General features: G+C 43.6%; 2 protein-coding genes and 1 non-coding gene across 3 annotated transcripts in view; 1 reads left to right on the forward strand and 2 right to left on the reverse strand.

Moving 5' to 3' along the window:
• ERCC6L (ERCC excision repair 6 like, spindle assembly checkpoint helicase) overlaps positions 1–4,900 on the forward strand; it is a 50,605-nt gene extending 45,705 nt beyond the window's left edge. The window contains exon 2 of the mRNA XM_067724672.1: positions 878–4,900. Coding sequence (XP_067580773.1) covers positions 878–4,559 — 3,682 coding nt within the window. The 3' untranslated portion in view covers positions 4,560–4,900. The remainder of the gene's footprint in view (positions 1–877) is intronic.
• Positions 4,901–7,343: 2,443 nt separating this feature from the next.
• Positions 7,344–14,218, reverse strand: PIN4 (peptidylprolyl cis/trans isomerase, NIMA-interacting 4). Its single transcript, XM_067724674.1, has 4 exons — positions 14,061–14,218; positions 11,720–11,793; positions 7,911–8,030; positions 7,344–7,519 (listed from the first exon to the last, which is right to left on the reverse strand). The coding sequence occupies exons 1-4, from the start codon at positions 14,101–14,103 to the stop codon at positions 7,361–7,363; spliced, it is 396 nt and encodes a 131-aa protein (XP_067580775.1). The 5' UTR covers positions 14,104–14,218; the 3' UTR covers positions 7,344–7,360.
• A 2,897-nt stretch (positions 14,219–17,115) lies between these two features.
• TRNAR-CCU (transfer RNA arginine (anticodon CCU)) lies at positions 17,116–17,188 on the reverse strand. The gene has a single exon. It is a non-coding gene; the product is annotated as a tRNA-Arg (tRNA).
• Positions 17,189–26,148: the final 8,960 nt, after the last annotated feature.

The raw sequence follows: 26,148 nt of genomic DNA on the forward strand, positions 1-26,148 counted from the left end.
TTGTGGTATCCATGTGGGATCTAGTTCCCCAACCAGGGATCGAACCCGGACCCCCTGCATTGGGAGCACAAAGTCTTAGCCACTGGACCACCAGGGAAGTCCCGAGAAGCACGTTTTAAGAGGGGAAATAATAAGTTTAATTTGGGATTAATTGAATTGGAGGTGCATGTGAAACTTTCAAGTGGAGATGTCCAGAAGGTAATTGGAATATGGGTCTAGACTAGAGCTTGAGGGCAAGCCCTGGGTTGGAGAAAGTGCTTTAGGAGTTATGAGCACATAGGTGGGAGTGGAACCTCTGGGAGACGATGAGGAAAGAGTAAAAGGAGTGAGAAGAGGGCCCAGGACTGAGCCCTTGCGGAGGAAGAATAGGAGCCTAAGAAGGACACAGAGAAGAAAGGGCCAGCGATGGGGGAGGAAACCAGGTGGAATCTACAGGAATCTGGTGGAAGGAGGGAATTGTAAGGAGAGAGTAATCAATAGTGTGAATAGAGGTCCAGAAAAATAAGGTCCGAGAAGTGCCCATGTATCTTCCTGTTTCGATGCTCCCACAATATAGGTTGGTTGGTTTGTTACTGTATGTGCAATAACCTTTCCACATACATTTCCTACAACTAATGCGTGAAGTTGTTACTGGCAGTGTCTGGTGGATATTTGTGTCTTCTTAAGTGGTGCCAGCTTTCATTGGCATCTTCTGTGCTCATCTTTCCCATCCTGAATTGAGGATATTGAAAGCTCAACTGTGGCTTGGATTCCAAAATGGACTCTAAAGTGTTCTTAGACTAAATGTTCAATCCGTTTCCTTTCTTTCTAATCTTCTACCTATCAATTTCTCTATATATATATCTTTTTTTAAACTTTTTTTTTTTTTTTTTTACAGATACGTGAAAGAGGCCAAAGCAGCAACTAAGAATGGAGATCTGGAAGAAGCACTTAAACTTTTCAATTTGGCAAAGGACATTTTTCCCAATGAAAAGGTGATGAGCAGAATCCAAAAACTACAGGAAGCCTTGGAGGAGTTGGCAGAACATGGAGATGATGAATTCACGGATGTGTGCAACTCTGGCCTGCTGCTCTATCGAGAACTGCACAACCAACTATTTGAGTACCAGAAGGAAGGTGTAGCTTTCCTCTATAGCCTGTATAGGGATGGAAGGAGAGGTGGTATTCTGGCAGATGATATGGGATTAGGAAAGACTGTTCAAATCATCGCTTTCCTTTCTGGTATGTTTGATGCTTCACTTGTGAACCATGTGCTACTGATCATGCCAACCAGTCTCATCAGCACGTGGCTAAAAGAATTTGTCAAGTGGACCCCAGGAATGAGAGTCAAAACCTTTCACGGTCCTAGCAAGGATGAACGTACCAGAAACCTCAGTCGGATTCAGCAAAGGAATGGTGTCATTATCACCACATACCAAATGTTAATCAATAATTGGCAGCAACTTTCCAGCTTGAATGGCCAAGAGTTTGTGTGGGACTATGTCATCCTTGATGAAGCACATAAAATAAAAACCTCATCTACCAAGTCAGCAATATGTGCTCGTGCAATTCCTGCCAGTAATCGCATCCTCCTCACAGGAACCCCGATCCAGAATAATTTACAAGAACTGTGGTCCCTGTTTGATTTTGCTTGTCAAGGGTCCCTGCTAGGAACATTAAAAACTTTTAAAATGGAGTACGAAAATCCTATTACTAGAGCAAGAGAGAAGGATGCTACCCCAGGGGAAAAAGCCTTGGGATTTAAAATATCTGAAAACTTAATGGCAATCATAAAGCCCTATTTTCTTAGGAGGACTAAAGAAGAGGTACAGAAGAAAAAGTCAAGCAACCCAGAGGTCCAGCTTAGTGAAAAGAGTCCAGATGTTGGTGTCATATGTGAAATGCCTTCCCTTTCCAGAAAAAATGATTTAATTATTTGGATACGTCTTGTACCTTTACAGGAAGAAATATACAGGAAATTTGTGTCTCTAGATCATATCAAGGAGTTGTTAATGGAGACACGCTCACCTTTGGCTGAGCTAGGTGTCTTAAAGAAGCTCTGTGATCATCCTAGGCTGCTATCTGCACGGGCTTGTGGTTTGCTGAATCTAGGAGCTGTCAAATTCTCTGTTCAAGATGAAATTGAAGGGGAAGATTCCTCAGATGTGGACCATATTGATCAAATAAGTGATGATGCACTGATGGAAGAATCTGGAAAAATGATATTTCTAATGGACCTGCTTAACAGACTGCGAGACGAAGGGCATCAAACTCTGGTGTTTTGCCAGTCAAGACGAATTCTAAACATCATCGAACGCCTGTTAAAGAATAGGCACTTTAAGATATTGAGAATCGATGGAACAGTTACTCATCTTGTGGAACGAGAAAAAAGAATTAGCTTATTCCAGAAAAATAAAGATTACTCTGTTTTTCTGCTTACCACTCAAGTAGGTGGTGTTGGCTTAACACTAACCGCAGCAAGTAGAGTGGTCATCTTTGACCCTAGCTGGAATCCTGCAACTGATGCTCAAGCTGTGGATAGAGTTTACCGAATTGGACAAAAAGAAAATGTTGTAGTTTATAGGCTAATCACTTGTGGAACTGTAGAGGAAAAAATATACAGAAGACAGGTTTTCAAGGACTCATTAATAAGACAAACTACTGGTGATAAGAAGAACCCTTTCCGATATTTTAGTAAACAAGAATTGAGAGAGCTCTTTACAATTGAGGATTTTCAGAACTCTGCAACCCAGATGCAGCTTCAGTCTTTGCATGCTGCTCAGAGGAGATCTGATAAGAAACTAGATGAACATATTGACTTCCTGCACTCTTTGAGGATAGCTGGAATCTCAGACCATGATTTGATGTACACACATGACCTATCTGTTAAAGAAGAGCTTGATGTGATCGAAGACTCTCACTATATTCAGCAAAGGGTTCAGAAAGCTCAATTCCTTGTTGAATCCGAGTCTCAAAATACAGAGTTCTTAATGGAAAGACAAAAAGCTGGAAATGAGGGGATACGGCTGAGAGAACCTGTATTTCTTTCTCAAACAAAGAAGAAATGCCATGAATTAAATAAACCACAGCCTCGGCCTTCACCTCTTCTACCAACTTACCACACCCAGGAAGAAGAAATCAGTCACCAAATGGCAAGTGTAATCATTGAGGATCTGCCCGAAGAGAGTGAAAAACAAGATCTTGCCAGGAGAAAGATGAACGTTACCATCCCACAAGATGGTAGGCACCCGTGTGCAAGTACATTTGATGCTGATTTTGTAGCTACTTTACCCAAGGGGTGTGAAGATGTAGAAGAGATTTGGACTGACTCTGTATCAGGAATGGCTCTCCAAAAAGAGGCATCGCAAGAGGGGCCTATGCGGGAGGCACAGCAAGAAAGCCCTCAGGGAAGTTTCAATTTTTTACCTAGCAAGTCAGTCAGAGCTGATCTTGGGCCAAATCTAGATCAACTAGAGGAGGATGAGATTTTACATCACTGCAATCCCTGGCCTGCTAATCCCGAAATAAAGGAATATCAAAGGCCAGAATCAAATGTATCTGTTATTAAGATAGCTGATGATGACTTAGCAGCAGCCCACAGTGCACTACAGGATGCTCAAGTGAATGAGGCCAAGTTGGAAGAGGAACCTTTAGCATCTTCAGCACAGTATGCATGTGACTTCAATCTTTTCTTGGAAGATTCTGCAGACAATGGACAAAATTTTTCCAGTCAGTCTTTGGAGCATGTGGAGAAAGAAAATAGCTTGTGTGGCTCTGCAGCTAATTCCAGAGCAGAGTCTGTGCATAGCAAAGCATGTCTCAGTGTGGATCTTTCTGAGAAAGATGATGAGCCAGAAGAAGTAGTAGTTAATGTGAAAGTCAGAAGAAAAGCTAGATGTATCGATTCAGACGATGAAGTTGAACATGATACTTTTATTACAGATACTTCAGGCACAAACCCATTCAACACATCTCCCTTCCCGTTTTTATCTGTAAAACAATTTGATGCCTCAACTCCCAAAAATGACATCAGTCCACCTGGAAGGTTCTTTTCACCTAAAATATCTGATAGTTTAAATAAGTCTATAAACTCTAGAAGATCCCTGGCTTCTAGGAGGTCTCTTATTAATGTGGTTTTAGACCATGTGGAGGATATGGAGGAAAGACTTGACAATAGCAGTGAAGCAAAGGTTGCTGAAGATTACCTGGAGGAAGGAGCGGAGGAAAGCAGTGGTGAAGCCCCAGAGCATACAGAAGAAGATCCTTCCAGAGAAACACTGTCTTCAGAAAATAAGTCTAGCTGGTTAAGTACACCTAAGCCTGGTGCTCTGGCTCAGGAGACCTTTCCTGGTGACCCTGAGCCTTTGTCTGGTGGACAGTTGGTTGACTCTCCCCAGGATGAGGCACTGGAGGCTGCAGACGACTATGAGACTCTTGTCTTGCGTGGAAAAGAACTGAAAGAGTGTGGAAAAATACAGGAAGCCTTAGACTGCTTAGTTAAAGCACTTGACATAAAAAGCTCAGATTCTGAAGTCATGCTCATGACTTTAAGTTTGTATAAGCAACTTAATAAAACTTGAGAATATAACCTGTTTATTGTATTTTAAAGCAAAACTGAGTATAAGGTAATTTGTTCCCATAATTGGATTCTTTGGGAGCATGAAGCATTCAGGCTTAAGGTGAGAGAGGTCAAAAAGGGAGTTTTTGTTTCCAACTTTTTTTTGTAAATTTTGCCTTTACCACCTGCTCCTGCTTTCTCCTATACATATATTCTGGTATTCTGAGCACGAGGTTAATATTTCTTTACTCAAATATTCTTGTATTTTTCTTTTAGGCATACTCTATAAACGTAATAGAACTGTGTTATTTCTAGAGAAATTTTTGTAACATTACTCTGGCCATTTTAAATTTTATTCTGAAAATGATCAATTTTGTATATCACAGTTCAGATAATATTAAAGTTACTTTTCATTTACTTTCTTTCATTGAGATGATTGATATTGGCAAATGCATATAAAAATTCGTTTAGGCAGAAGTTTGTCATTAGTATTCCAGATCTAAGACCCACTTAACATGCTATTGTAGGCTCTCGGTTCACTATAGCCGAAGACTAGGATAAGCTACCTGGTGCTGAGCTTCTTTATCACAGGTACCCTACCCTGGAGTCCCTTTGCCTACCATTTGGCCATCCTTTACTCACCACCAGCTGCATTCTGACACATGCTAGCACATTGTATCTTTGGGTTGTAGACTGAAAAGGAGTTAGTTTGGTTCCCTCCCAGAAACATAAAGTGCAGCACAGCACTCTGTGCTCTGTCACTGGAGAATTTATCAAGTACTGACTATGTATTAGGTACTCTACACAGGTTTCTTGTTTAATCCTTTGAGGTCGAGGGTAGCATTTCCATTTTTTAGTTGAGGAAATGGCTCAGTGAGGCTGTGACCTGCCCAAGATCACGCAGTAAGGGGTGAAATGGATTGTTAACCGTGTGTTACCTAGTGAAAAGCCACTATAATAATTGACCTTTTTTTTTTTTAGCGCTTTAGTTGTTTTTCATTATTTATTTTGGCTGCACTGGATCTGTGTTGCTGTGCACAGGCTCTCTCTAGTTGCGGCGAGCAGTGGCTTCTCTTGTTGCAGAGCACGGGCTCTAGGCATGCGGGCTTCAGTAGTTGTGTGCACGGGCTTAGTTGCTCTGAAGCATGTGGCATCTTCCTGGACCAGGGCTGGAACCCATGTCCCCTGCATTGGCAGGCAGATTCTTAACCACTGCGCCACCAGGGAAGCCCCTAGGTTATTTATTGGTAGTACAAAATTTTGCTCTTACCGAAAGAAATTATTACAGTCGCCCCTCAGTATCCAAGGGGGATTGCTTCCAGGACGCCCTGCGGATACCAAACTCCACAGATGCTCAAGTCCCTTATATAAAATGGTGTAGTATTTACATATAACCTACACACATTCTCACATGTACTTTAAAATCATCTGTAGATTACTTATAATACCTAATACAACATAAATATAAATTGCGAATAGTTTGTAGATACAGTATAAGTGTTATGTGAATAGTTAGGCCTGTGCATGGCAAACTCAAGTTTTGCTTTTTGGAAGTTTCTGGAATTTTTAAATTAATTTTTGGCTGCGTTGGGTCTTCGTTGCTGCCCGTGGGCTTTCTTTAGTTGCAGCAAGTGGGGGCTACTCTTCGTTGCGGTGCATGGGCTTCTCGTTGTGGTGGCTTCTCTTGTTGCGGAGCACGGGCTCTAGGAGCATGGGCTTCAGTAGTTGTGGCTCACGGGCTGTAGAGCACAGGCTCAGTAGTTGTGGTGCACGAGCTTAGTTGCTCCGCGGCATGTGGGGTCCTCCCGGACCAGGGCTCGAACCCGTGTCCCCTGCATTGGCAGGCGGATTCTTAACCACAGCGCCACCAGGGAAGTCCAGCCCTGGAATTTTTAAAAAAATATTTTTGATCTGCAGTTGGTTGAATCTGTGAATGCAGAACTGTGGATACAGACGACTAATATTTTAGGGAGGGTGATATGATTGAATACATGTCATTATTGAAAAAAATCCCGGTGATAACACTGTATGATTCAGCAATTCATAGTCTGCATCTAACTCCAGCTCACTGTTTCCCTACATGGACTGAATGGCTGTGGCGCACGGGCTTAGTTGCTCCGCAGCATGTGGGATCTTCCTGGACCAGGGCTCAAACCTGTGTCCCCTGCATTGGCAGGTGGATTCTTAACCACTGCACCACCACGGAAGCCCCTAGAGATGGTTTCTAAATTAACTTATGGGATATACTGAGAATCAGATAAAGCAGTTCTCAGAGGGAAGGGACTAACAGGTTAAAAGGAGTCTGCTTGACTTATCTTTTTTTTTTTATAAACGTCAAGTTTTTTGTTTGGTAGGAGTTTATTAATTAATTAATTTTTTTTGGCTGTGTTGGGTCTTCATTTCTGTGCGAGGGCTTTCTCTAGTTGTGGCAAGCAGGGGCCACTCTTCATTGCGGTGCGCGGGCCTCTCACTATTGCAGCCTCTCTTGTTGCAGAGCACAGCCTCCAGATGCGCAGGCTCAGTAGTTGTGGCTCACAGGCCTAGTTGCTCCGCGGCATGTGGGATCCTCCCAGACCAGGGCTCGAACCCGTGTCCCCTGCATTAGCAGACAGATTCTCAACCACTGCGCCACCAGGGAAGCCCCTGCTTGACTTATCTAAAAGAACCACTGACTGAATACCTACTGCTGTGCACACCAACATTTACCCACCTGATTCTGCACCCACAAACCCATGATGACAGAGTTCATAAAATACGAGGATTATTCAACACCTTTTAAATAAATAAACAACGTATAAAACACATGTAGTCTTTCATACAATTTTATTTTCTCCCTTCAATCATTATAATATGATACCCGAATTTTGTCTTAACTGGAGGATCTGTAAACACAGGCTTATCCGGCACACTTACAGGCAAGGCGAATGCTGCTTCTTGAAATGGTCCCACCATGGACCCTCTGGTCATCCAACCCAAGTCGCCCTGAAAAACCCAAAAGATTTGTGATGTCAAGTGGCCCTGAAGAGGGCACAGTTCTACTGTAGCTTGAGAATTTCCCAACACAAATGCTAAGGTTCCTAGCTTTATTCATCTGGGCTGGAGAGAAGTAGGCTCGACAAGGACAAACAGGGCTGAACCCTGGGCTGAACATACAAACACTCACAATGTTGCTGGGTGTCTGTTAGTTGTGCAAGTTTGGTTATGCCTAGGTTTAGACAAAGGTGACCCGTATTCAACTGTTCACAAGTTGGACATTTCTGCTTTTTTAAGATCTTTAAACTAAGATACGGCTAAAATTAATGGCGAAACAGAAATAATCCCTGCTGCTGTGTGTCCTCCATGGGGACCGTGTTAAATGATGAGTGCACCATACCCCTTGCCTGGCTTTATCTTCACTATATTGTGTGGCCACTTCATTGAATTTCATTCCAGACTTTAACTTTTCCATGGCTTCCAAGATTTTTCCATGTTTTTCACACAGAATGTGTCTGACCTACAAGGAAAAAATATGTTCACGTAATACATGGAGACCCAAATGATTCCTTTCCTCACAGTACAGCAGTCATGTCAGGACTACCCCCCACTAGTGAAAAAAACACATTCGCTCATGGCAACGGAAAATCCTGGAAGTCTGCCCAGTTGGGCGATGGCCACAAACCCATTTCCCATATCAAGACAATATTTCAGAACCCAGATTTAGATGGAAAATGGGCACCTGGCTGTGGGAAGCTCCCAGCCTTTACCATGTACCTCAATGGTAACAGGAGGAGGAAACATGATAATGCTTGAGAGCTTAGGTCGAGTCAAATCCCCACTCTCCTGTTGATCTTAGGCATTTTTTTTTTAGGCTGTACCTCACAGCATGCAGGATCTTAGTTCCCCAGCCAGGGATTAACCACTGAACCACCAGAGAAGTCCCTTAGGCATGTTTTTAAACCTCTAATGTTTCCCCATTTGTGCACTGAGATAACAGTACCTGTATGTTCTCATAGGGTTGTGAAGATTGAGGTGATGCAGCTAGCACTCAATAAAGGTTAGCTATTATTTCATCAGAGTGGGGATGATATGAAAAAAACCCACCAGGAAATACTTTTCACCAAAAGAGGCCCAATGTATAAAGCCTCCCCACAATTTAACACTTTGAAAACGAATCATATGTTGAAGATTAAGAATACTCAAAAAAAAAAAAGGGCTTCCCTGGTGGCGCAGTGGTTGGGATTCCGCCTGCCGACGCAGGGGACGCGGGTTCGTGCCCCGGTCTGGGAAGATCCCATATGCCGCGGAGCGGCTGGGCCCGTGAGCCATGGCCGCTGAGCCTGCGCGTCTGGATGACTGTGCTCTGCAACTGGAGAGGCTACAACAGTGAAAGGCCCGCATACCGCAAAAAAAAAAAAAAAAAAAAAAGAATACTCAACCCGGGGACTTCCCTGGTGGTGCAATGGTTAAGAATCCGCCTGCCAATGCAGGGGACACTGGTTTGATCCCTGGTCAGGGAACTAAGATCCCGCATGCCGCGGGGTAACTAAGCCTGTGTACCACAACTACTGAGATTGCCCGCCTCAAGCAGAGCCCGTGTGCTGCAAAAACTACAGAGCGCACGCGCTCTGGAACCCCTGCACCACAACTACAGAGCCCACGCAACCTGGAGCTTGCTCGCCACAACTAGAGAAGAGAAAAACCGCACGCCACAACTAGAGAGAAGCCCGCGAGCTGCAACGAAAGATCCCGCGTGTCTCAACTAAGCCCCAACACAGCCAAAAATAAAATAAATAACAAATAACTCTTTTTAAAAAAGAATACTCAACCCTAGGGAAGTATTCAAATGTAACCTATGTTTACATAAAGCCATGTTTTAAAAAAATCACTATATCCTTAAAAATGATTTTGTCAAGATACCTGTTTTGTAGGATTTCCCATTTCTCTGTTCTATTCAAATAGAATCCGTTATTCATTTCTTACTGTCGTGTACTAGGGTGGGGGCTAAAGGTGTCTCCCTGTAGAGACAGACAAACCATGGCTGTCCTCAGGATTCAATTACTGAAACTGGGGGTGAGAGGATCCCTGACTGGAAGAGCGACACAGGAGATAGACACAGCAAAGGAAAGAATGTATCAAAAAGTAGGGCTCAGGGAGGCAAACTTCTATAGAATGTGTCCAGCACTGTCCACGGGAGACAGGGACAAACAGTCTGGACACTAGAGCGATACATGTTGGGGGACGAGGATGGCTTCTCAGACCTCATCTTGGCCTGGCTAAAACACCTTCTCAACTGCCTACGTCTTTCCGCTTCTACACTCACAAAGCAACCTTCTGGTTCAACGATTGGGAAAGTGCACACAGCATTCATGATCATAGAAAGGGGATCCCATCCACCACTTTATAAATGAATAAACAAGTATTCTGCTTTAGACAGTTTGATGGGTTAGACATAATGAGTCTGTAGTACCTGTGGAGTTTGCAAGTGTGACCGACCAACTGGCAACTGTATGAGACTCGTGTCTTAGGAGAGACCAAGTTCCAGAGAATGTGGGAGTGATGAGCATGGAAGTAGCAGCTGACGCTATGGGAGGTGACGGATCACCCTGGGAGGCTACACAGAATGAGAAGAGGAGGAAAGCAGACTCAAGACATCCGTGGAGAATATCAATGTATAAGCAATAAGCAAAGAAAGAAGCTCAACAAGCATGATAAAAACGAAGGGCCAGACAGGTAGAGAGAAAGGTGTGTTAAAAGAAACCAAGGCAAGAGAAAGTTTCAAGGAGGAAATGGTCAACAGGGTTAAATGCTTCAGAGTGATCAGGTTAGAAGTACAATCAATTTAGCAATGATTGACTGAGGACCTTAGCAAAAGCTGTTTCAGAAGAGTAGTAAGTGCAGAAGCCAGGCTTCAGCAACTGACTGAGGAAGTAACAGGAAGCAGGCCGGTAATGTGGGTGGGGTTTCCCCAACTAACTGAGTTAGAAAAGAAGGAGAAAGGGCTCTAGTCAAAGGGAAAGGGTCACAGTCACAGATATATTTTAAAGGTCCCTGGCTATATTTTCAGAATGAAGGGAAAGATGCAGTAAAGAGGGAAAGGTTGAAGACAGAGCAAAGAAAGAGGGTGGAGATAAATGAAGGAGCAAGGCTAGGCATTCAGAGCACTGCTGGAAAAATCAGTTAGCCTTAAAGGAAGAGAGGTAGGAGAGATGAGGGAGGTGTGGGTGAAGATAACTTTGTTGGAAGGGGGCTGGGAAGCCATGAGTTCGTGACTAAAGTTCTAGTTTCCATTTTCTTGTGACAATTATGACAATATTTCAGTTATCGAGTACTTAATACTCGCTAGGCACTGTGCTAAGCGCTTTACATGTGTGATCTCATGAAATCCTCACACCAACCCCACGAGACTGGATCAGATTTGCTCTCCTTTTCTTTGGCTGCATGTGTATGGGTGCATTTATATGATACAACTCCACTACAGCTCTTCTCATATAGCAATGAAATTTCTTTACCTAACTGCTCCCGACTAGACTGTGATAACAGGGACCATCTCTTATCTGCTTTTTTTTAAAATACCCAGAATTTAATACACTGCTTAGCACAGGGCAGATGTCACTAAATCTTTAATGAATGAATGAATCAAAGTATGGAACCCCATAAACTGACTGAAACGTGGTAACTGCCTTGTTACGTAGCACTAAGCTGTATAATTCTGTTTGCAGATTATATTCTCCCAGGGCAGACACCCCTCTGGCACTAGGTCAAGTACTTCAAGTAATTATCTGCAACCATCTCCCCTCATTTTCATGGTCAGGGCTCTGGCTTGTAGCTCACCAGCAGGGGAGCTATCTAATGAGACCCGTGCCTTTGCCTGTTCATCTCAGTTCTTCGTTTTGTCAAATATTATTTCGTCCTGAGAAATAATTCATTCACTTACTTGGGAAGACCTAACAACACATTTTAAGGAAAAATACTAGAGTATGAAGAAATTCTGGATGTCTGAGAAAACATTTGAGAAAATATTTAAAAGGAATTACTTTTCATAAATGAAAGTGATCTATTATTTTCCACTTTTGTGCTATCGTACATCAGTATTAGGTTAGCCTTAGAATGAGTTAAGCATACTGTCTTTTCCTTTTATGTGAACCAAAATAACAAATGTATATTATTTATATTTAACATGAAAAAAAGGAACAAGTAACTCACCTTTACTGCATTGCCACCACCTTTGGGACCCTGCGCCTTCTTGTCAGAACTATCACTCCCAGAGGCTGCTTTTCCTTTAGAGAAGAGATGACAGGTACTCATTTAAACTGCACCTTCACCGTGTTATGTACAGAAAAGTTCAACACAATAGGAGTTGATACTTCCATCATAGCACCAAGCTTCAAAAGGGAACTCTGTAGACACTTTACTACATCAAGCTAAATTAACCTGTGACTCACCTCTTAAAACAGGGAATTTGTGCCCTACATAAACCCTTCAAGGAAAATGGATACACAAGTGAGTGTGCTAATAGTTGAATGGGAGCGCCAAAAGCCTGGCCCAGATTCTCTGGACCCAATATGAAATCCTGCCTTCTAAGGGCAAACCCCTGAGCTCTTGTGAGATTTCTAATAAGCACTGCAACTATGTATCTGAATACTCACAATTCCAGTAAGTAAAATCTCCAAGAATATATTTTAAATAAAGATCAAATTTCCCACCACCCATATTTGGCTAAAGAACACATTGATGTCCAAACTCCTGGAGTCGACTACATTGCCTATTGATACCTTCCTAAGAAAAGATATCGATATTCAGATTAAGAACCACTGGCAGCATTCTACATTTTACTACTGTGTCATTTTGCTACTATGCCAACTTCTGTATTGATGGCAGCATACTTACTGTTAGAGGCTGATATTCCTAAGAACTATTGTTGGATTAAGTGTTCAGTTCAATAAACATTTCCTAAATAACTAAGTTCCAGGCACTGGGGATACAAAGATGAACAAGCCATGGTACCTTCCTTCAGGGAGCTCATATACTACTGGGGAAGATGGTTATGTAAAGTTATATAAAATAGATCTTTTCAGGAGAATGAGCTATGCTCTATAGACAGGGGGCTGTGGAAGCACAAAGGGACATTTTAGCCAGTCAGGGAAGCTTTCCTGGATGAGTAGGAGCTGACCAGGCAAAGAAAGGACATAGGTGAGGAGACATTCCAGGGTGAGGGAACAGTGTAGTATGTGCAGGTAACTATGGGTGAAGCCAAATCTGAGGTGGGAGTGCTGTGAGATGAGCCCAGGGAAGGTGGTTGAGGATTAGGGCATGAGGGCCTGTAGGCCCCATTAAGGAACTTGGAATTTATCCTAGAAGTAATAGGGAGCCATTGAAAAATTTTATTCAGGAGACTCCATCTTACTTGTCTTAGGATCTCCAAAGCCTAGCACACAACAGTTGTTCAATAAATGCTCAACCAAACTGAAAATCCAAAATGCTGACCACCAAATGCCTAAGAAAATGTTACTGCCAAAGGAGTTTTATTACACCAAACTCTTCAAGGGGTTTGCTGTATATTCACTCTAGAACAATGATACCTTCCAATTATTCCATCCTCTCCCCCACTAGATGCTGTCATCTTCTGACTGCCACCTCACTCCCTGATTGACTGACAACTCTGGCAACTTCAGGCTTCCTTTCCACCCTCACCACTGCCATCATCTTGGATGACCTCACCATCTATGCAGAGGAATCATCCAACAGTCTAATCTCACAGTTCTGGACCTCCTTCCCAAATGCCCATGCCTTTTACTCCAGGCCACCTGTTGCCAGGGGCACACGATGGAACTGTGCCACTCAGAACTAGTAGTTCAGTCTCTGGCTACAACTCTGTTCTTCCAGCTTTCTCATGCCTCATTCCCACAACACGGGCTCTTCAATTTCACAGAACCGCCCCCCCCCATTCAGTCCCTTTATCCTGCTATGTCCCCCTAGACTATCAGACTTCTCATTCCCTTCCCAGTCTAGATCCCATGCTTGATCATCTGAACTGCGTCCCCACTGGCACCCTTAATTCCCTTGTGCTGCTTTCCTTCTATTATCATTGTCCAACAAAACCTCAACCTTGGCTCAAGTCTACACCTAACTCTTTTCAGTCCTGTATTGTGCCACTTATATGGTACTAGGTAAATCATGACTAAGCAGATCATGTCCTCTACAAATTCATGGCCTTCAATCTTAGGCTCTCAGCCCTGAGGGAAATCCTTTTGTAAGTGTTTCATCCCCTTTCCCATCACCCCAACGACTATTCCAAACCTTTACCACTCTCAAGACTCCTACCCAGTCCCTGCCCCGCAGTCTTAAAAACTACATCCCCATGCTTTTTAATCAAAACCTTCCAGAGAAGTCCACACTGACTGTCTCCAACTTATCACTTCCTGGTCAGTCTTCTAGTAACTGGCCACCCGCTGCCTCCACCCCGGACCCCGAGGACCGCCGGTCTGCTCCCTCCCCCACGCTCCTCACCCAACCCCATTCTCCTTGGTTGCTCTGGCTGCTCTACCTTTCCCCCGTTTCCCAGATACGCTTTTTCCTTTTGGAGGCATCTCCGAAATTCGCCGTCGAGCTCTCAACTGCTTCGGTTACCGCACAAAGCCCCTTCAGGCCCCACCGGTATGTCCTAAACATATGCCTGAAAGTAACATCGCAATTGGCCATCCTTACTGTGGCTCCGGAAGCAGGCATATCTTGGGACAGGCCCGGTCCTTTGGCTCTAGGGCCAATGGGGGGCTGAAGAGTCTGACCAATAAGGAGCTTGAGCCGGGTAGAGGGGCGGAGTCAAAGGTTGGGGCCGGGGCGGGAAACCCAGCCTCTGCGCTTTTTGAACTTCTTCTACATGCCCTTATTTGCCCCCAGTCTCCCGCTTCCCTATCCACCTCCTCGATGCGTGCGTAGTGAAAGCCGCGGACCTCTGCAGTCTCTCCGCGCTGGCTGTAGCCAATCCCACGGGGCCGCCAGACAAAGGCAAAGCAGGAAGAGCAGTGGCGGCCGCCTCTCCCTCCTGCGCCCTCCTACACACGGGCCTACACTCCCTTACGGGTTTTCGTTTTTAAAGTTTATTTTGCAGCCTGTAGTTGACTGGGTTCAAAAGGTACTTTTTTTTTTTAACATCTTTATTGGAGTATAATTGCTTTACAATGGCGTGTTAGTTTCTGCTGTATAACAAAGTGAATCAGCTATACGTGTACATATATCCCCAAATAACTAGTGTAAAGCTCTCGGTAGAGACACGAGAAATGGCTTTAAGGAAGGTTACAGACCAAGCTATAGAATATGATTCTTTTTTTAAGAAAAGGCATCTCGTGTACTATATAATATTTGCTTATAGAGGACAGGAAGACTATCCAGCAAAACGTGACCAGTGGTGCCAGTGCAGTGTATGTTTCTGCACAGTTTCCAAAATTTCTGTAATGGTACAGCGTAATATAGTTAAAAGCATGGATTCTGGACCGCCTGGCTTCAAATCGCTGCTCCACCATTTGGTTACTAGCTCTGTGACCTTGAGGAAGTTACCTCACCTCTCTTTGGCTCAGTTTCATCTGTAGAATGGAATTGATGATAATAATACCTTCTAATAGGGTGTGAAGAGAATTAAACAAGTTCGTATTTGTAAAGCACATAAAACAACGACTAGCTTGTGGAGTGTTAGCATAAGGTGAATGAGTTTTGAATTTATGCCCTCAAACGTTTTACCCTTATCCACAACCCCTCTCCTCCCAATATAAGGTCAGGGCTTTTCCTCTACTCCATGAGATAGCTGTCCTAGCTTGCCCCTGCCAGCCAGAATGTATAGGTCCTCCGTCTCAGAGTTTAGTTTTTGGATACAGTCTTGTGGGACTTGGCATGCTTCATGCCCAGACTGGGAGATCAAGTATTTCTGAGACTGTGCCACCTCCAACTCATACATTACAAGCAGCCCCCTCATGTTGTACTGCTGTCATTTCTGAACACGTTACAGCTTAGGCACTCCTTGTTTTGGATTGGGAGTGATCAACTGTGGGGAACACATCCAGCGCTGAGGAGATCATTGCTCCCCCACTTCTGAGGTGGATCCCACCTGTGTATTGACTTTCAAAGTTCAGCTGGGAGATGGGGCGGGTTGACAATGACAGTATGGCCTCATGTTCATCAGTTCATCCACAGCCAGGAGGCCGAGGGGGCACCTTTACTTCTGGTTTTTCTTAGGGGACAGCCTTTCCTGCAACCACTGGCTATGGCAGTCTTGGAGTGGGAATGAAGCAAAGTTCAGACCCCAGTGAAGAGCCAGCATTAAATGGCTGACGTACCTGGCAAATGCTTGGTGCCTGGAACGTTGTGAGAGTTCTGTGCATTCCAGCAGATAACAACAACAACAGTAATAAACAAGCCTGTGTAAGTGGCTGAATGTGCCCAAAGCAGTGCCTAAAGGCCAGTAGTTCAAAGGAGAAAACGATGGGCATAGGTCCAGGGGTTTCGAGGTCAAAAGCACTTTAAGACTGATAAAATCATGTACGATCTCAAGTATGCAGTGTGCATCACAAACATCTTAAGTGTTAGCTTTGGGATGTGAGTTTATGGCTAACTTTCATTTTTTTTTTCTGTTTAAATTATATTCTGCTTATATGAATTGGCATATGTATATATATATATATATATATTTTATTCAAGAAAGAAGATAATGCTGTTTGTAAAACAAACAACAAAAAAGCTAGCCTCTATACAGGGTTAAGTCTGCACCAGTCTGTGGAGGCCAGCTGTGGAGGAGTCTGTGGGAGCAGAGTGACGAATGAACAGCAAGGCGGGCAGGGGGGCAGAGAGGAGAAAACTTCAGCCTCGAAACCATGGTAACGACTGCAGGAGTGTGCACAGTGAGTCAGAGCCAGGGATGGCTGCCAGTCGTATTTTCTATTAATTATCTCCTCAGACTGATTCTTCCACACATTTCTTAAATGAGGAAAATCAGGCAGGGAAGCTGGCAGCCCTCTTCCCAGGACACAAGTTCACAAACCTTGACCCAAACTCACTGTCCCGCCCCACCTGCTCCACAACCAAAGGGCTGCAGTTTCTTTCCCGTTTGAGATGCCAGCAGAGCTTATTCTGAAAGGGGGCCTTGATGCAACAAAACACAGAGCTCTAGTTGATTCCATTCAGAGGAGGTCAGTGTATGGGGAGCTCTGGGCCCCAGACTCTAGGGACAAAGGTAGAAAAAGGTCACCTTTGGAAACTGAAACCAGGAAAATTCAGTACATGGTAGATGAGAATAGCCACCTGCAAAAGTAGCCACCCATCAAGGCACATGGATGGAGGGATATTGCTGATGGGATGGATGTGTCTCCTGAGCACAGTCAGTGGGCAGAAAACTTTCTGTCCCTCTTCATGCTGTTGTAACGTGTCTGGCATGAGATAAGCTTTGAACAACTGTTTTTTAAAAAAATTTACTTATTTTGTTATTTATTTGGTTGCACCATGTCTTAGTTGTGGGCTCCTTAGATGCGGCTCACAGGCTCTTTAGTTGCAGCTCGAGGGCTTCTTAGTTGTGGCATGCGAACTCTTAGTTGCAGCATGCATGTGGGATCTAGTTCCCTGACCAGGGATTGAACCTGGGCCCCCTGCATTAGGAGCACAGAGTCTTAACCACTGTGCCACCAGGGAAGTCCCAACAACTGTTTTTTTTGTTGTTTTAATTTATTTATTTTTGGCTGCGTTGGGTCTTCGTTGCTGGGCACAGGCTTTCTCTGGTTGCGGCGAGCGGGGGCTACTCTTCATTGCGGTGCATGGGCTTCTCATTGCGGTGGCTTCTCTTGTTGTGGAGCACGGGCTCTAGGCGCGTGGGCTTCAGTAGTTGTGGCACACGGGCTCAGTAGTTGTGGCACATAGGCTTAGTTGCTCCGTGGCATGTGGGATCTTCCCAGACCAGGGCTCGAACCCATGTCCTCTGCATTGGCAGGCAGATTCTTAACCAGTGCACCACCAGGGAAGTCCAACAACTGTTTTTTTTTAATAAATTTATTTATTTATTTGTTTTTATATTTGGCTGTGTTGGGTCTTTATTGCTGTGCGCGGGCTTTCCCTAGTTGAGGCGAGCGGGGGCTACTCTTCGTTGCCGTGCGCGGGTTTCTCATTGTCCTGGCTTCTCTTGTTGTGGAACATGGGCTCTAGGCGCGCTGGCTGCAGTAGTTGTGGCTCGTGGGCTCAGTAGTTGTGGCTCGCAAGCTCTAGAGCGCAGACTCAGTAGTTGTGGCACCCGGGCTTAGTTGCTCCGGGGCATGTGGAATCTTCCCGGACCAGGGCTTGAACCCATGTCCCCTGCACTGGCAGGCAGATTCCCAACCACTGCGCCACCAGGGAAGCCCAACTGTTTTTTTAAAAAGGGCGTCAGAGAAGAATCCATCTAGGTTTGTCCAGCATTGTCTAAGCAAAAGAGCTGCAGTTTCTGGAGAACATTAATATTCCATTCCATTAATATAGTGAGGAGGATTTTTTTTGGAGGCAGTGTTCATTTGAGGCAATGGTGACACAAATAGCATATGTGGCATGAGATATCTTCATGATCTCTCTTAGTTTTCACAACAGTCTTATTGGCCGAGAATCATCAGTGCCGTTTCAGAGCTGAAGACACAGGCTCAGAGAAGTTAAGTAATGTGTTCAAGTTTTCACAGCTAAGGACTGTGGCACTGTTGGGCTCAGAACTTAGGGCTGTGTGACTTCTAAGCTTGTACCCTCTGCATGATGACACTGCTCCAGGCTTTGCCATCCTGTAAATGAAATTCAAGAACATCCAGTTCCCTTTGTTCTGAGTGCCTGTTCTCCAAGTCAGCTTCCCAGGGACCTCTGTGCCCAAGAGGTGCCAGGGCCAAGTTATGGCCCCACCATGAGACAGAAATAAACTCACCTCTGGTTTATGTGTCAGTGTATTGGTTCGGAGTAATCTAGAAGGTGATTGCCTCTGCCTATAGTGCTGTACCTCCCAAGCCCAGAAGCACAGAGGCGAGGAGAAGGAACACGGTGTGGGTGGGGGCCAGTGGGCAGAGCGAGGTAGCTGAGGCAGAGGTGGGACGGTTAGGAAGAGGTCTTCTGTGCCCTTGGGAACTGGTCTCCATGTCCAGTGGATTCTGCCTTCTAAACAGCTCTTTCTCCACACCCTTCATCATTTTATAGTGAACAATGAACACTTCGCTAGGATTCAGCAGTCATCTCTTGTACTGGCTCCTGCCCTCTTCCCTGCTGCTGCAGCCTTTTGCATGTTCTCCAGACTACTGGAACAGCCTCCACATTGGTGTCTCAGCCACCAGTCTCACCACCCCCTCTAAACTACCCTCCCCAGCAACTGATAGAGAGCTCTCAGAAACACAGATCTGACCCTCCCCCAATGAAGACCCTTCAGTGGCTCCCCACTATTTGAGAGGCTCCTTAGCCTGGAGGGCCAAGGGCCTTTCTGCTGACATCTGCAGTCTCATCTCGTGCTGGTCCCCACTGGGCTCCAGCCATGTCGAGTTACCATCTACAGGCCCTCAAGTATACAGTGCTCTCTTAAGACTCCATGCCTTTGCCCATACTGTTCTCTCTACCTGGAATACTCCTTCCCCATTTTTGATCTAGCTAACCCTTATTTACCTTTTAAGAGCAAGATCAGGTGTTACTTCTTCCTGGAAGCCTTCCCTGACCCTCTTCTCCACCTTCTTCCAGGCTGGGCTAGGCACTCCTCTGTGCTTCCAAAGCACCCTGTGCTTATGTCTGCCATTTGTATAATTTGGAGTAGTAGTCCATGACATAGATGGACCATAGTTTATTTATGCACTCATTGAAAAATATCTGGGTTGTTTTCAGTTTGAGGCTATTACAAATCAAGTGGCTATAAACATTTGTGTACAAGTTTTTGTGTGAATACAAGTTTTCATTTCTCTAGGATGATTTCCAAGAGTATAATTACTGAGTTGTATGGTAATTGCATTTTAGTTTTGTAAGAAACTACCAGAGTGTCTGTACCATTTCACATTCCTACCAGCCATGAATGGGTGATCCAGCTTCTCTACCTACTTGCCAGCATTTTGTATCATTACAATTTTTTATTTTAGTCATTTGGATAGATGTATACTGATATCTCATTGTGGTTATTTTTTTAAATTTTTTAATTTTTGACTGTATTGGGTCCTCACCACTGCGCACAAGATCCCTCCAGCCACGGCGAGCAGGGGCCACTCTTTGCTGCGGTGTGTGGGCCTCTCACTGCGGTGGCCTCTCTTGTTGTGGAGCACAGGCTCTAGGTGCGTGGGCTTCAGTAGTTGTGGCACATGGGCTCAGTAGTTGTGGCTCATGGGCTCTAGAGCACAGGCTCAGTAGTTGTGGCGTATGGGCTTAGTTGCTCCAGCATGTGGGATCCTCCCGGACAAGGACTCGAACCCGTGTCCCCTGCATCAGCAGGCAGACTCCCAACCACTGTGCCACCAGGGAAGTCCCTCATTGTGGTTTTAATGTGCATTTCTCTAGTGGCTAATGATGTTGAACATCTTTTCATGTGTTAATTTGATGTCTGTAATTCCTCTTCAGTGAAATAAATGTCATGTCTTTTACCCAGTTTCTGATTGGATTTTTTTTTGTTATTGAGTGTCAAGAGCTCTTTATATATTCTAAATATGAGTACTTTGTCAGATACGTGGTTTGCAAATATTTTCTCCCAGTCTCTAAGCTTGTCTTTTCATCCTCTTAAGAGGGTTTTTTGCAGGGCAAAAGTCCTTAATTTTTTTTCTTTTATGGATTTTGCTTTTAAAAAAAATAAATTTATTTATTTATTTATTTATTTGGCTGTGTTGGGTCTTTGTTTCTGTGCGAGGGCTTTCTCTAGTTGTGGAGAGCAGGGGCCACTCTTCATCATGGTGTGCGGGCCTCTCACTATCATGGCCTCTCTTGTCGCGGAGCACAGGCTCCAGACGCGCAGGCTCAGTAGTTGTGGCTCACAGGCCCAGTTGCTCCGCGGCATGTGGGATCTTCCCAGACCAGGGCTTGAACCTGTGTCCCCTGCATTGGCAGGCAGATTCTTAACCACTGCGCCACCAGGGAAGCCCTGGATTTTGCTTTTATAGTGTCATGTCTAAGAACTGTTTATGAAGCTGTAGGTCTCAAAGATTTTCTCCTATATTTTCTTCTAAAAGTTTTATAGCTTTATGTTTTATACTTAAATCTGTGATACATTTGAGTTAATTTTTGTGGAAGGTGTGAGGTCTAGATTGAAGTCCTTTTTTTTCTTTTGGCATATAGATGTCCAATTACTCCAGCAACATTTGTTGAAAAAGCTGTTCTTCATTAAATTACTTTTGTACTTTTGTTAAAAATCAGTTGAGTGTACTTGTGTGAATCTGTTCTGGATTCTCTATTCTGTTCCATTGATCTATGTGTCTATCCCTCCATCAGTATCACACAATGTCATGCAGCCTTCATTACTGTTGCTACGTACTAAGTCTTAAAATTGGGTAGAGCATTTTCTCCCACTTTATTCTTCTTTTTCAAAGTTGTTTTAGCTATTCTAGTTCTTTTTACCTTTCCATGTACATTTTAGAATAATTTTGTCTGTATCTACAAAAAATATGCTGAGATTTTGATAGGAATGGTGTTAAACCTGTAAAACATTTTGGGGAGAATTGACATCCTTACTCTGTTGAGTCCTCTAATTCATGAACACAGTATAACTCTCCATGTAGTTAGATCTTCTTTGAGTTCTTTCATCAATGTTTTGTAGTTTCAGCACACAAGTTCTGTACATGTTTTCTTAGATTTATACCTTTGCATTTTCTTTGAGCGATTTGTGCATGATACTGTAATATTAATTTTGACTTTCACATGTTCATTGTTGATATTTAGAGTTACAGTTGAGTTTTGTATGTTGATCTTGTATCCTGTGAACTTGCTAAACTCATTTATTCATTCTAGAAGGTTGGGTATTATGTTTGGTTTTTTGTTTTGTAGATTTCTTGTGATTTTCTATAGAGACCATCATGTCATCTCCAAATAGGGATAGTTTTTTTCTTCCTTTCCAATCTGTACGCCTTTTGTTTCATTTTCTTGTCTGTTGGACTTCCAGTACTATGTTGAATAAGAGTGGTAAGAGTAGACGTCCTTGCCTTGCTCCCAATCTTAGGGGAGAAAAGATTTGATATTTCACCATTAAATATGTATGTTAGTTGCAGGGTTTTTATTTATTTATTATTTATTTTGGCTGCACTGGGTCTTCATCGTGGCATGTGGGGTCTTTGTTGTGGTGCACGCACTTCTCTAGTTGCAGCACACAGGCTCTAGAGCGCGCAGGCTCAGTAGTTGCGGTGCACAGGCTTAGTTGCGGTATGTGGGATCTTAGTTCCCTGACCAGGGATCGAACCCAGGCCCCCTGCACTGGGAACGCTGAGTCTTAACCACTGGACCACCAGGGAAGTCCCCAGTTGTAGGGTTTTTATAGATGTTCTTTACCAACTTGAGGAAGTTCCCCTCTCTTCCTAGTTTTCTAAGGGTTTTAGAAATGAATGTGTGTTTAATTTTGTCAAATGCCTTTTTTGCATAAGTTGATATAATCATGTGATTTTTTTTCTTCTTTAGCCTGTTAACATGGTGGATTACACTGATTGATTTTCAAATATTGAACCAGCCTTGCATCCTTGGAATAAACCCTACTCGATTATGCTGTATAATTCTTTTTATATATTGCTGAATTCTATTTGCTAATATTTTGTTGTGGATTTTTATATCTATGTTCATGGAGGACATTGATCTGTAGTTTAATTTTTGTACTGTCTTTGGTTATCGTATCAGGGCCTGGCCTGACAAAATGAGTTGGGAAGTGCTCCCTCCTATTTTCTGGAAGAGATTATATAGGATTGGTGTTAATTCTTCTTTAGATATTTTGGTAGATCTGTCCAGTGAAACCACCAGACCTGAATATTTCTCTTTTTAAAAATATTTATTTATTTGGCCACGTGGGGTCTTAGTTGCGGCACGCGGGATCTTTGTTGCAGCATGTGGGATCTTTCATTGCGGTGAGCAGGCTCTTTGTTGCAGTGTGCTCTCTAGTTGTGGCGCACAGGCTCAGTAGTTGCTGCACGCGGGCTTAGTTGCCCCATGGCATGTGGGATCTTAGTTCCCTGACTAGGGATTGAACTCATGTCCCCTGCATTGGAAGGCAGATTCTTAACTACTGGACCACCAGGGAAGTCCACAGACCTGAATATTTCTTTTGGAAAAGTTTTTAATTACATACGCAATTTTCTTCAGAGGAATCGGTCCATTTCATCAAAATGTCGAAATTTATCTGTGTAGAGATATCCATAGGATTTGTCCCTGTTTCTTTTCTATTATTGATAATTTGTATCTTCTCTCTTTTTTCTAGTCTTGTTAGAAGTGTGCCAATTTTATTCATCTTTTCAAAGAACAAGATTTTTGTTTCATTGATTTTCTCTATTGTCTTTCTGTTTTCAATTTCACTGATTTTTGTTCCTATTTTTATTATTTCCTTCTTTTTGTTTGCTCTCCTTCTGGGACTCCCATAATATGTCTGTTAGCCTGCTTGCTTACCTTTTTGTTGGGTCCCTGAAGTCTTTGTTCCTTTAGCTTGTGTTCAGCTAGTATTGGACATAAGTTTCCTTGAACATCAGGAACTAGAGCAAGCAAACAAACAGCTTCTCTCCCAGTATTTGTGGTTTGGCTCTGTGCTGGGTCACCCTTTCAACACTTAGCCTGATCATTTACAGCTCTGCCTTAGCCTTCACTTACTGCTTACTATGAGCTTAGAGATCAGCCAGAGGTGAAAGCTTAGGATCTTTTCAGATCTTTTCTGAGCATGCATTCTGTCCTGGGCATACATCTGGCTTTCTAAGCTCTCCAGTATACACAGGTGCTTTCAAATGCCCCAATTTCCCAAAGAAACTCTATCCTAGGCCTTAGGTGGTCTATTGTATGTCTCAACCATAATCTTTTGCCCTGGAAAGATGCAGGTTTTCAAGCAATGCCTGCTACCTTTTCACTCTGAGCAAGTTCCAAGTTCAGTCCTTCAGGTAGCCCCCAGACAGCTTAGAAGAGACAAACAAAATAATTTGCAAGCAAGGTCTTCTCTATTCCCTCTGGAACCAGGGATGAGGTCTGCACGGTGGGAACATAGGTTGACATCTTCAAGACCACTACCCAGTCAGGGAAGAAGTGAGGCGAGGGCAAAGCCATGAAGCTTTCCTACTTACCATTTTAAAGTTACCTTTTTCTTTATTCAGCATTTGCTTGGTTGCTATAAACCTTTGACTATTTTCCAGGGTTCTGACAAAGTCGGTTCTGATCATTTCTGCTTGCTTTTCAAGGTTTCTGTGGAGGGATAGGCATTTGGATTTGCCTGCTCTGCCATTTTGCTCCCATCACTCCTCCAACCCTTTTATCATTATGTAATTTCCCTCTTTGTCCTCGGTAATTTTCTTTGCTCTAAAGTTTACTTATCTGCCCTCAAGTTCATTAATCTTTTCTTCTGCAGTATTTAATTTTCTATTAATTTCATCTAGAATATTTTTCCTCTCAGTTATTTATAAGAATTTTAATCTGGGTCTTTTAAAATATCATTTCTTTCTCTTCTTATTGTGCTTATTCTTTCCTCTGTCTTCTTGAATATATGGAAGATAGTTATAATCACAGTTTTAACATCCTTGTCTACTAAATAGATCATCTGATTCTGTTTCTGTTGATTGATTTTTCTTTTTTTATGGGTTGTATTTTCTTGCATCTTTACATATGGTTTATATTAGTCCTTTTTTTTTCTGGCTGCATTGTGTCTTCGTTGCTGTGTGTGGGCTTTCTCTAGTTGTGGTGAGCAGGGGGTACTCTTTGTTGCGGTGCGTGGGCTTCTCATTGCAGTGGCTTCTCTTGTTGCAGAGCATGGGCTCTAGGCACACGGCCTTCAGTAGTTGTGGCACATGGACCCTAGAGCACACGGGCTTCAGTAGTTGCGGCACACAGGCTCAGTAGTTGTGGCGCATGGGCTCTAGGGCGCACGGGCTTCAGTAGTTGTGGCACGTGGGCTCAGTAGTTATAGTGCACAGGCTTAGTTGCTCCGTGGCACGTGGGATCTTCCCACACCAGGGATCGAACCCATGTCCCCTGCATTGGCAGGCAGATTCTTAACCACCGTACCACCAGGAAAGTCCGTATATTAGTCTTTTTTAAAAAATCACAAATTACTACAAACTTAGTGCTTTACTTTTTTTTTAAAATTTTTATTCTTTGGCTGTGCCACGCGGCATGCAGGATCTTAGTTCCCTGACCAGGGATCAAACTTGTGCCCCCTGCAGTGGAAGCACAGAGTCTTACCCACTGGACCACCAGGGAAATCCCAAACTTAGTGCTTTAAAACAACAATACCTATTTATTATCTGACAGTTATGTAGGTCAGAAGTTGGGTGGTCTTGGCTGGATTCTCTAGTTAGGGTTTCACAAACTGAAAATCAAGATGTCAGCTGATCTGGGCTCTTATCTGGAGCCTCTGGCTAAGAATCTGCTTCCAAACTTATTCAGGTGACTGAAGGTCATTTCCTTGCCCCTGTAGGGCTATGGTCCCTGTTTTCTTGCTGGCTGACAGCCTTGGGCCACTCTCTGTTTCTTGAGCTACTTGTATTCCCTGATACTTGGCCCTCTCCATCTTCAAGTTAATGATGGTGTGTGGAATCCTTCTCACATTTAGAATCTCTCTCAGGTCCTCCTCTACTACCAGCCAGAGAAAACACTGCTTTTAAGATCTCAGTGTGATTAGACTGGGCCAACGAGGATAATCTCCCTTTTGATTAACTCAAAGTCTGCTGATTAGGGACCTTAATTACATCCCCCAAATCACTTTTGCCATGAAGCTTAGCATAATCATGGGTGTATTATCATATTTATAGTTCTTGGGATTAGGGCAGGAAGTCTTGGGGAGCCATTTTGGAATTCTGCTTTACACGATGTTAATATTTGATTGGATGCCAGACATTGAATTTTATGTTGTGTGTGCTAGATTTCTCTATTCCTTTAAAGATTCTTGAGCTAGGTTCTGGGATGCAGTTAAGTTACTTGGAAACAGTTTGATTCCTTTGAGGCTTATTTTTAAGTTTTGTTAAACGGGGCCCAGAATAGGCTTCAGTCTAGATCTAATTTGACCCCACTACTGAGGCAATAGCCTTCTGAGGACTCTAATCAATTCCCCATGAGTCAGGAGTTTTGCAGCTCTTCTTGGTGGGAACATGAACTGTTTATAGTCCTATGTGAGCGCCAGCAATTTCTGCTCCTACTCCTTTCAGGCAGTTTCCTCCAGACTGATCAGTATTCATCTGAATACTTGAGGAATACCTTCTGCAGATCTCTGAGGTTCTTTCTTTCTATGTGGTTTCCTCCTCTTTGGACTACTGTCCTGCGAACTCTAGCTGCCTTGGTCTTCTTGGACTCTCAGCTCCATTTACCCAACTCAGAAAGTCCACTGGATTCTAACTGGGTTCCCCCTCCCTGCACCAGAGCCTGGAAACTCTCACAGAGTAGTAGCTGGGGCAACTGTAGGGCTTACCTACTTTGTTCTCTGTCTCTCAGGGATCACTATCCTTCATTTTCTGATGTTCAGTGTCTTAAAA

This window comes from Pseudorca crassidens, chromosome X (assembly GCF_039906515.1).
Source record: "Pseudorca crassidens isolate mPseCra1 chromosome X, mPseCra1.hap1, whole genome shotgun sequence".
Classification (NCBI taxonomy): Eukaryota; Metazoa; Chordata; class Mammalia; order Artiodactyla; family Delphinidae; genus Pseudorca; species Pseudorca crassidens.